General features: G+C 42.5%; 2 protein-coding genes across 2 annotated transcripts in view; one reads left to right on the forward strand and one right to left on the reverse strand.

The window, feature by feature from the left end:
* Nucleotides 1-3,856: 3,856 nt before the first annotated feature.
* SNIP1 (Smad nuclear interacting protein 1) lies at nt 3,857-9,360 on the reverse strand. Its single transcript, XM_011358004.2, has 4 exons — nt 9,064-9,360; nt 7,755-7,854; nt 6,289-6,890; nt 3,857-5,334 (listed from the first exon to the last, which is right to left on the reverse strand). Exons 1-4 carry the CDS (start codon nt 9,288-9,290, stop codon nt 5,070-5,072), a joined length of 1,194 nt encoding a protein of 397 aa, XP_011356306.1. The 5' UTR covers nt 9,291-9,360; the 3' UTR covers nt 3,857-5,069.
* An 821-nt stretch (nt 9,361-10,181) lies between these two features.
* DNALI1 (dynein axonemal light intermediate chain 1) overlaps nt 10,182-11,056 on the forward strand; it is an 8,477-nt gene continuing 7,602 nt past the window's right edge. The window contains 3 exon segments of the mRNA XM_011358006.2: nt 10,182-10,224; nt 10,227-10,342; nt 10,887-11,032. Of these exon segments, the coding sequence (XP_011356308.2) occupies nt 10,197-10,224; nt 10,227-10,342; nt 10,887-11,032 (290 nt within the window). The 5' untranslated portion in view covers nt 10,182-10,196.

Raw genomic sequence — 11,056 nt, forward strand, 5'->3', positions numbered from 1 at the left:
TGAGGGGTGTTCCCTGCTTTTTTAATTTCTAAAAAAGATGGTATAGAATGGTTCTAATTCTTCTTGAAATGTTTGGTAGAATTCTTCAGTGAAATTGTCACCATCTGGGCCTGGATATTTCTTTTCTGAAGCTTTTTAATTCTGAAGCTTTTCAGTTACAAGTTCAAATATTTATAGGACTATTCAGATGACCTATTTTATATCAAGTGAATTTTGGTAGTTTATGGTTTTCAAAGGATTGGTCCAGTTCATCTAAGTTGTTAAATTTATGTGCAAGGATAATTTCTTTTGACCAATCTTCCAGTTTATTAATTCTCCCTGAAGTTTCTGTTAAAGCCTTTCATTGATGGGTTTTTGTACAGATATTGTATTTTTCATTTCTAAAAGTTCTAGTTGGTCTTTTAAATAACTCCCATTTCTCCTGTTGCCATATCTTCTTCCCCATGGGTATTTTCAAGCTTGCCATTTATTTCTTTGAAACAAGGAACCATGAACATTTTACAGTTATCTTGTAATTCAAGTATCTGAAGCTTGTTGAGAATCAGTTTCTGTTATGTTATTCCTGTTAGGTCTCACCTATAGTGCCTTTTCTCATGTGCATTTAAAAAAATTATATCTTGGTGGGGGGTGAAATGTGGAAATAACTGGAGCCGAGATTTAAAAAAAACATTCTTTGCTCCAAAGGTTAATTTCATTGATTTCTATCAGATACCTGGAGTCTCTAATAGAACAGGGTCATCTTAAACCAAGTTCAAGGCTGGGGGTTTCCTGAGCTCCCAGGCTGTAAATACCTGGGAGGATTCAATTTCTGATCTGCTCTTTTATTCTGAAAATTATAGACCTTTGGTATGCCAGATGTTGTGGGCAACAACTTCTATTAGACTATCTATAGTATGTGGGTTTTGAATTCTGTCCTAGACAACCTAGGGTAAAGTCTGATTTACTAGAATCAAATATGGTTTTCTTTTAGACCAAATGTTGTTTCCAGGCATCTATACCCCATTTCTCTCTGGATTCTTATTTATCTTCACTTTTGGCCTGATAACTTTTTTACTAATGTGTAGGTTCTTGGATGCTTTGTGAAATTATTTTATTTATATTTTATCCAGAAGTTTTGGCTATTTTCAAATAGGAAGTTTCAGAAACCAGAAGTCTCACTCACTTCTTTTCCCTATTGAACTTCAAATGCTTCCAAATTCTCATTAGTTTATCATTCAGGTATTTCTGAATGCTAGTCTCTCTGTCTAGAAATATGTATTTCTTTTCTCATCTCCGCTGGCCTCTTCTGACTGACTTCCAAGGCTTTGTTGAACACTACTCTGCTTCCATAATCCCCAGTGCTTCTCCTATTTAGCACTGTCTGTAGCTGCTGGTTGTATTGCTCTGCATGGGCCAGACCTTATACATCTCATAACTATAAGAGGCTATAAGAGGTAATATATCACAGCAGTTAAGGATTATGAGGAAGAAATGAGTTAAGATACGTGTTACTATACATATAAAATGCTTAAAACTGTGCCTTGTACATAGAAAGTGCTCCTAAGTATTAGCCAGTTTTATTATTGAGATCTCAGTTCATGGCACTTCTTAGGCACCCGATTATTGAATATTTGTCTATTTTTATGAACCAACATGATTTCCAAGTAGCTCTGGCTATGACTTGGGGAAGTGAGGATTTGCCTGAGCCACTCTCTACCATTGAAAATCCCACCCACTGTGATTTCCTTGAACCCCCTACGAATTGGACAGCTGAACAGCCTAATGAGCTGTCGCCAAATGAACCAGCTGTCTTTTCCCTCCTCAGATCTCTTCACTAAGCTCAGCTAGGGAGGTAGGAAGCAACAGTCCAGAGGAAAGACCATGGAACTGGGACCGAGATGACTTTTCATCTTAGTTCTATCACTAACTTGCTGTGGACCCTGGACTGCTCAGTCTGAAACAATACCCTCCTCTACTTCTTGTTCTAAATCCACTTAGTCTCTAAGGCATAATTTAAATGCCATCTCTTGCACATGGTGCAGCCCATCTCCACATTATTGCTTCCTGCTTCTAACTCACAGTTGTAAACCAAATGCTAGCATAGTAAGCTTATGCAAACTGTTGATTTAGTTAATTAATTCACTTTAGAGTACATGTGTATGAATCAACTCTTAAAATTGTTTCCCATTTGATAAATATACTGGAAACTTCACCCAAGAGCCCAGATGACATTTTCAGTTCCAAAGCTTTAATTTAAATCAAGTAGGCTTTTCAGTTGATATAAACTCACATACCTGGGAACATTGTGGCCTCAGAATACCATCTCACAAGCAAGCATTGCTAGCATGTTGCGTGTATGTCACAGTTAGGCTTTGATTAACATCATTTTATTTCTCGCATCTACAAATTTCCACAAAGGGAAAGATGTTAAAAAATACAACCACTTGGGCACTATATCAACTGATAATTGACCTGAAATACTAAGTTCTAAGCCTTTTAAAACCAAGCTATGTTGTATACTGGCATACGCAATGAAATTTTTTAAAATTTCAGTTATCTGAACTGATTACTCAGCTTTCAGTTATCACCAGGATACAATAAAAGTATTTGACAGTTACATCACTAGTTGCACTTAATGAGCTGTCCTCTGTCAAGGTTAGAATGAAGGAATTAGAAGATGACTACGAAGAGGCTTAATGGGAAAAATCTGAAGGTTCTTTTCCATACCTTGGCAGAACTGTAGACCATCACAGAGGATATGGGGAAGGGGCTCAGAAGCAAAGGGCTGTTTTGCAGGTGGCTTGATTTTAACAGCAATAATTTGTAGACAAGCCGGCCAGGGTGGAGAAAAGAAGGGGAATAAAGTTACAAATAGTTTAGATGAACATGAGTTTCTAAGCAATGAATTCAAGAAGAAAGCTTAGGGAATTTCAAATGAGAAGTCAGCTTCAAATGAGAAGTCTACTGGTGATATCTGGCTTTGGAGATCTTTTCTTTGACCCTCTTTCTTAAAAAAAAGGATGGTGGGAGGGGTGGGGCACCGTCCCAGATACTGAGTATGAAAAATCTCTTAAGCCAGGAAGCAAAAGTTTACTACATAATTGGGACCTCTTATTGAAAAATGTAGGCAAAGTGGTCATCTATCACAGTGCCTACCAAAATGGTGTTCAAAGCAAAGCCCAAGGCCTCCAGGAAGTAGAAGTAGCACAAACTGAAAGAGGAGGCCCCTTGCCAGATTAATGCCTAATCCCTGAAAGAGAAAACCATCAATCTGGATCAAGAGAAAAATTCATCAAATCGAAACCCACCTTTTAGACAGGGACATATGTAATATGTGATCTATGGCATATATCAAAATTATGAAAATATTAGTTATAGTAGTCCATGTAGAACACATTGAGGGGGATGTTAATTGCTCTTACATTATTGTAGCTTCTAAACCCTCATTTAAACTTTCACCTAACTGACCTTATTAAATGTTCACTCTTCTAAGAGGATCTTTCAATTTCTTTTGAATAAAGATTAGTCAGCTACCCCTCCCCATGCTAGTCATCCTTTAGCCCTGAGTACACATGGGTGTGTGAGACCTTAGTGGAAAAACCGTGGTAAAGAAGACAACCTAATAGTATCATAAGTTTCAACTCAAGAGGAATAATTAGCAGTAGCACTGACTGAGAGTTGCATCACCTCTCCTTTCTCCCCATCCCACATTCCCCTCATAACCAGAAGGTGAAAACAGCCAGGACAAGGATAAACTGGTACAAGGCCCACTATGTATAACCTGCCCCAACTCTAACTATTCTGGGAAGGAAAACCCTTTCATTGCCAATTCAGAAAATACTGCTGCTTCAACAAGAACAATGCTCACTCACTGAGATATGGGACTATATTTACAAATTTTATTATTTTTTATCCCAAAAATACATATAAATGAAAACCTGCTCTTCAGAGGGAGGCCTTTGCCTATAATGTAGTATTGAATTTACATCACAAAACATTCTCCTATGAAAATCAGTATGCAGCTCTTTCATACACACACACACACACACACACACACACACACACACACGCACACAGCATATGTAAGTAGCTATGATTTTTCTACTTAACATATATTCCTCTAGTGGAAAATTAGGAAATTGGGCAATTCCCATGCTTTCCAGCCTTGGAAAGGTAAATACGACCTCTGAATGTCTTAAAAAGATGAAACATGTAAACTACACAACCCCCTTTAGACTTATACATGTGTTGTTAGAATAAAGCTAGGACCCTGCCACATAAATGACAGTGTGTTTCTCAAAAAGGAAGAAAGATAAAATTTGAATAAAAATGCAAAGTTGAAGAACAGATAAGATGATCAAAATTATTATGTACATGCTCCATGGAGAAATTAGAATTCTCTCACAGAAAACAGATCTCCGATGCATTTCAGCCTCTTGTGGCATTAAATCAGCACCCACTGATAGTAGTCATGATCTTCCTGTACAGTCATATGCTAAGAGCCTCCATAAAGTATCTGTTTAAGTCCAATAGTCAATAATGAGGTCATGTGGTAAACTCCCACCCCCCAAAAAAGAGAAGTGCAAAATCAACTTCTGTGACTCAAGAGCTCAACCAGGTCAAAGCTTTGGTATATACTGGAGGCTGTTTTGGTGATGACCAAAGCTTAGTAAAAGGGGTTTGCCCCAGAAACAAAAACCAAACAAACCCAGTCCACAAAGCTTATAAATCAAGTAACTGTACGTACAAAGAGAACAAGCCACAATTCCCCTTTAACCAATGGTTTATAATTTCCTAGGCAACAGTTCTGAAAGCACCAACTAAAGCCACAACGCTTCTACGAAACACGATGTGTTGGTGAGACTGTTCTGAAAACGTGCCCACAGGCACGTGGCTGATGTGCCACAGAAAAAAGTTCGACCAAACATGAGTCAGTTTTCTTATACTGTAACACAAGCTGGCCAGCAACCAAGGAAAGACTTAAGGCAATAAAAGGCGTTACAGAGAGCACCACTGTGCTCTTTGAGTCAATCCCAAAGCCTTCGGAGAAAGGAAAGGTCTCTCAAGAGTTTGGGCTGTTTCTTAGTTTGCTAGCTGTCAGACACTTCCTCCTCCTCCTCCTCATCCTCATCTTCTTTCCTGTCTACTTCAGAGGTGTCAGAGGACTCATGAAGCAGAACATACTCTCTGCTGCTGAACCCAAATTTAAGTACATCTTTTTCCTTCAGTTCATAGTATCTCTGTGGCTCAATGCGCTTGTTGTTCAAGAATGTTCCATTGCCTGAGCCAAGGTCAATGATGTAGGGCCTCACTCTACGGCCAACTGTCCCATCAGCACGGGTGTATTCCACGAGCCTGGAAGAGAAAAAGGAGAGAAACCTGTGAGCAAAATCCTGCCTCAGATCATCCAGCTTTTTGCTAACACAGCCTGGACAATATAAATAACCTGGCGTCAACACGGTTCAAGTTCAAACTCTAAGAAATCAAGGAGGAAGGCATGGCTTTGGACCTTTTCAGAGAGGCCCTCTCCACTTCCTCCACTCTCTACTAAGTTAAATACTTAGAAAAGGTGAGAACTGGTTGTGGGAGGACAGGAAATTCATAGCACATCAAAAGCTTAAAAGGCAGAATCCAAGGCTTGTTGCTCTAGTTAAGAAAATGCATTTTTTTGTGTTGTTTATAATCAACATATGCTTATTTCACCTATATTTCAACATATTTCATCTTCTATTCCAATGGAAATAACGCGGATTTAGACTACAGAGTTAAGGGAGCTAGATTTCAGCCAGAGTTCTACTATGGTGATCATTTATTAGGCAAGTCACATGGCCTTGCTGAGCTTCAGTCTTCTTACCTGTCAAATGCGGATATTAATTAATACCTGTCTTACCCTCTTCACAGGATTGTTGTGAGGATCAAACAATAACAGATGTACTATGCAAACTGTCAAGATATAGATATGGTCAACACATATGCCAGGCATTCTCAATTATATTTCATTTTAATCCTCATAATAGCCCTGTGAGGTAGGTAGAAACTAAAGCCCAGAGAGTGGCTTACTGGAGGTAAAACACTTGGTAAGCAATAATGGCAGGATTCAAAATCTGGATTCCTGACACCAAGTTCAATGCTCATATACAGATATAAATGGTTACTCAAAGGACAGTAAGGTTAATACTCCTTAAGACTGATATTAGATATGAGGGGTATGGATCCTTCTGCATATACATATACACAAAACTTAGTAACCCTAACGGAGACATTAGCTTCTGCTTACACTTGAGTTTCTTTCTGCAAATGTATACTTACCGATACTGAAAGACTGCGTGCTGCTTTGAACAAGAGGGATGATCGATTGGAATGTCTGCGATACGGCGGTGTCGTCCCAGGAGGTAAGCGCTTTGTCGATGGATGTACATGACTGGAAGCACCTCATCATTTTTAAAGGGGTAGAGACGCCACCGTTTTTTGGGGATACGTGCTTCCGGGGGCTCGCTATATTTAATGACTACACCCCGGAAGGTGTTTGTGTCCTCAAGAAGTGCCCCAGAAAGTTCAAAGCTCGGCTTTTCCTTAGCAGGCACTGGTTTTTCTTTGTTGTTGCCACCAGGTTGAGGAACCGACTCCTGAGACTCATTACTGCTGGCACTAACTTCATTCTTCTGGCGATGCTCTCGCCGTCGGGCATTATAAAATTCTCGCTCTGCCTCCTGAGCCTGCAGATTATGAAGGTCTCGATCCCGTCCCTGAGCCTGCCCGCTCCCAGGCCTCTCGTTAGATGTTCTCCTCTGGTGGGAATGGCCCCTGTGCCTGTCTCGGTCACTGTTCCTAGCTCGCCTGTGTTCCTGTCCTGATGCTTCCCGGTGCTGCCTATCCTCCCGTCCTCTCCGTGGGGGATGATCCTCACGTTCCTGAAATTCATAGTGATTCAGTCAGTTAAAGGCACTCTATAATCTATAAACAAGCTGCATTCAAAAAGGAATTTGTGATTTGGACTCTGGCATTTAAGAGCAAAATGTCCCATGAAATAAGGTTATCAGTGGTGGTTAGGTACTCGTGTAAGGCAATACTGACTGTATCCCATGCTGTTGCCCAACCCTAGCTCTAACAGTGGAAGCCTATGTTCAGAGCCCTAGACACAAAAGTACCTGCAGGCAAACTTATAGGGGAGCATATATGGAAAAGAGAACTAATAGAGGTAAGTAGTCATGCACAAGATAATATGTAAAGGAAAAAGTTGGTTTTCTCTTATGCCAAAAAAGAAACTATAATAGTATTTTTAAAATATCTCATTTCAACTGTAACAAAAATTATTCAATACCTAGGAATATACTTAAGAAATATGTAAGATCTGATGTGACAAAATTATAGAAATGGACAACAGAAGTTGCCAGGAGTTGAGGGGTAAAAGTGGGAGGGAAGTGGGTGTGACTATAAAAGGACAACGTAAGGGATCTCTATGGTGATGGAAATATTTTACATCTTGACTGTATTGTTGTCAATATTCTGGTTGTGATATTGTACTAGAATTCTCTAAGATGCTACCATTGGGAGAAACAGGATAAAGAGTATATGCCTGTACTATTTTTACAAGTGCATGTGAATCAATAAGTATCTCAAAACAGTTTCATTTAACAAAACAAAGAGAAAAAAATCCCACCCAGCTTTGATAAAAGCCCATTACAGGTACTGGTGGACACATACACAACACTCTAGCTATGATGGAAAGAGGCTCTAGATTTGGACCCAGTATCAAAACAACTCAATCCATTTACCTGCTTCACCTTGACTGTTGAGTGGTGAGGGCTTCGGCTTCTGTTACTCCGAGGAGACTTGCTTCTTCTTCCTGAAGACTTTTTCTTTTTGGTTGGGGACCTGTTAAGAGAATAGGACACACAGGATTTTATCTCAATTTCCCTTGCCCCATATAAATGACCTTCAAATATCAGGCGTACCTATCACATAAACACCACATTTGTGAAGGTCTCTGCTTTTCACACTATAGGACTCAGGGACTTCACTTTCCCAGCTCTAATGTCGCCTCTGAGTTCCAGACTCATAGACATAACTGCCTACCAAACTTTCTTTTTAGATAACTTGATTCTCCACCCCTCAAAACCTTTCCTCTGTCTTTGCCATCTCAGTAATTGGCACTACCATCCACCTGCTCAAGCCAAAAACCTAGAAGTCACCCATGATTCTTTTTTTCCTCACTACCCTTCCCACGCAATCACATTCAATCATCAGCAAGTCGTTAGGCTCTGTCTTCTACCTTTCCCACCTCATTCCAACCGCTCTCCTTGATCACTACAGTTTTTTTTCTATTTCTAGAACAATCACAATTAATTATATTTCAAGTTCTTCGTATGTGTTGTTTCCTCCGCCAGCATCTTTACAAGGCTGGATTAGTCTTATTCAGGTCTCAACTCAAACGGCCTTCTCCACTTCCCCTCAATCTCTATCACTTTATTGTTTTAACCTATCCCTAATACTTGTTACTAATGGAAACTATTTACTTTACTTGCTAGTTATTTTGTCTCAGGGCTAGAGCACTGTCAATTTTGAGAGTAATAACCATCTGTCTTGTTCTTCCATGAGGCCCCAGTACCTAGAGCAGTCTTTAGCACATAATAAGTACCCAGTAAAACTAGGTTGAATGAATGAGTCTAGCACGAGACAAGTTTTTTTTCATTAGCTGTATCAGGTAGATCTCCTAGGCCCTAGAAGTGGAAACCTTTTGGGGCAGATAACTGGAAAGACAACGTTCACACTCCATTTGCAGGCAGGTGGGGAAAACCTTGCATTTCGACTTAAACGATACGCTAGGGCGGGCCATACTGGGCGAAGCACTGGGCACACAGAGATGAATGGGTAGGACCCTGTCCATTAGGCGCTTAACGCCCAGCTACAACGCAAGTGACAGGTAAACAATAACGCAAACACCACCGGGTCATTTCCACCCCTTAGGATTAAGTCTAAGCCGCTGCGCTCAGCATTCAAGGTGTGTTTCTAACGCTAGCCCTGTCCTCCTTTCTCAACGAGCCCGACCTAAGTAAGGTCCACCCCGGGGTGCTTCCCACTTACCGGCTACGTCCTCGGGCTCGGTTTCCGCGGTGACCAGGACGGCCCTGCTCGCCGGCCGGCGGGGATGCGCTACCGCCGGAGGAGTCCGGGCGGCGGTGGACAGGAGGCGCGGCCTCCGGGCTGAGCCGCTCCTGCTTCACTACTACCGCCGCCGCCGCCGCTACTATGTCCTCGTCCCGGTGCCTTCGCCGGCTGCCCCGCTCCCGCTCACTCTTCACCTCCTTCATGCTGAGCGAAAGGAAAACACGTCCGTTGCGCTTCTCTCGCTCAAGGAAATGACGAGATATACCCCTAGACTTCCGCTTCTGGGGTGTACGCTCTCCCAGAAGCCCTCGCGATGGAGAAGCCAATCACGTGACAACGACGCTATTGTGGGCGGGGCCGTAGCGAGGCGACTCCCGTGGAGGGAGTTTTAAGTTTCAAAAGCCAACTTCTGGGAAAAAGCTTCTCTCGAAGCTGTTTGTTGCTGCACCATTAGTAATTTCCTAAACACGGAGAGCACTTAAATGGCCAGGAGTAAGGAGTTGTTTAGCCAATCGATGAATGTTATAATGCCATTTGCAATGCTTTTTACAGACTCTCTATGACAAAAGGGAAAAAAACCCTGACCTGTTAAACGAAAGAAGCAGGATACAAAATTGTGCGCACAATGTGCTTATATTTACGTTTGGAAATACGAAGGAAAGTAGAGAAGGAAATGTAATCATGTATGGTAGCCCGTGGGCAAATCATTAGTATGTCCCCTCTGTTCTTGAACTTTCTGTTATGTTGTCATTTCTTCGTTTAATTAATGATACATACTTTTTAAAACCTGAGAACTATAGATGGCCTCCTCTGGGAATTTCCCCCCACTCTTCATTGAGGAGTCAGATGTCTCCCACTTTGCAGGAGACGAAAATCGGGGGTCAGCGAAGACCTGCCACCTCATTCAGATTGCGCGCTAGACGCGACATAGGGATGTGAACGCCTGTTTCCCTGCTTCCAAGAGTACCGGAGTGACCCATTTAGTCAGAGACCTGACAAGCTAAGCACGGAAGAACTTTTCGCGAAGGCTGCGCAGAAACTGGAGCCCTGCTGGCCCCGCCCAACTCCGAAGCCCCGCCCAGGCCTTGAGGCTGGGAGAGGGAGTTTCCATGGTGACGGTAAACAAGGCTCTGCCTGGAGGGGCCGCTGCTGGGCTACTACTCCAGCTGCCGCCATGATTCCCCCCGCGGACTCTCTGCTCAAGTATGACACCCCGGTGCTGGTGAGCCGGAACACGGAAAAAAGGAGCCCTAAAGTAAGGACGGGTCTCAGGGGGCGGGGGAGCCCGGAAGCTCCGAAGGGGAAAGACAGTTCTCAGCGTTGCGAATCCGGAGTCCCAAAGGACAGAGGCTGAAGCGACTGGGAGTAAAGGGAATTGGGACGGGAGGAGTGTGAAAGAGAGGAACAAGAAACCCAGATGTTGTGCGACCCCAGAGGGCAGATTTAGGATGGGGAAGGAAGTCACAAGGAGATGAATGGGGCTCACTATTTTTTATTGTAGCCGGGTCCAAGAATAGATCTGGTAGTGACTGCCCCATCACTAGAGGTGTGAAAGCAGAGATTTAAGTACTGTGTCAGAAACATTGGTTCAAGGAGATGCAAACATTGGATTGGGGTGGGACCAGAGACTCTTCATGGCCTCTGTCAATTCTGAGACAAAACTTCTGCTGAGAAGACAGATAAAGTGAACTGGGAATAAGAGAGGGGTGTGCAGGAGACCTGGAGCAATGCAGAGGGCCAGAATGTGTGGAGCTCAGTGTCTGAATCATCTCCTCCCCTAACCTGTTCCTTCTTCTTAGGCTCGGCCACTGAAAGTCAGCCCCCAACAACCTGGACCCTCAGGTCCAGTCCCACAGCCACCAAAGGCCAAGCTCCCCTCAACTTCCTGTGTCACAGATCCTACAAAGCAAGCAGAAGAAATCTTGAATGCCATCCTGCCCCCAAGGTAAACAAACAAACAAACAAACAA

This window comes from Pteropus vampyrus, unplaced genomic scaffold (assembly GCF_000151845.1).
Source record: "Pteropus vampyrus isolate Shadow unplaced genomic scaffold, Pvam_2.0 Scaffold36, whole genome shotgun sequence".
Taxonomy (NCBI): domain Eukaryota; kingdom Metazoa; phylum Chordata; class Mammalia; order Chiroptera; family Pteropodidae; genus Pteropus; species Pteropus vampyrus.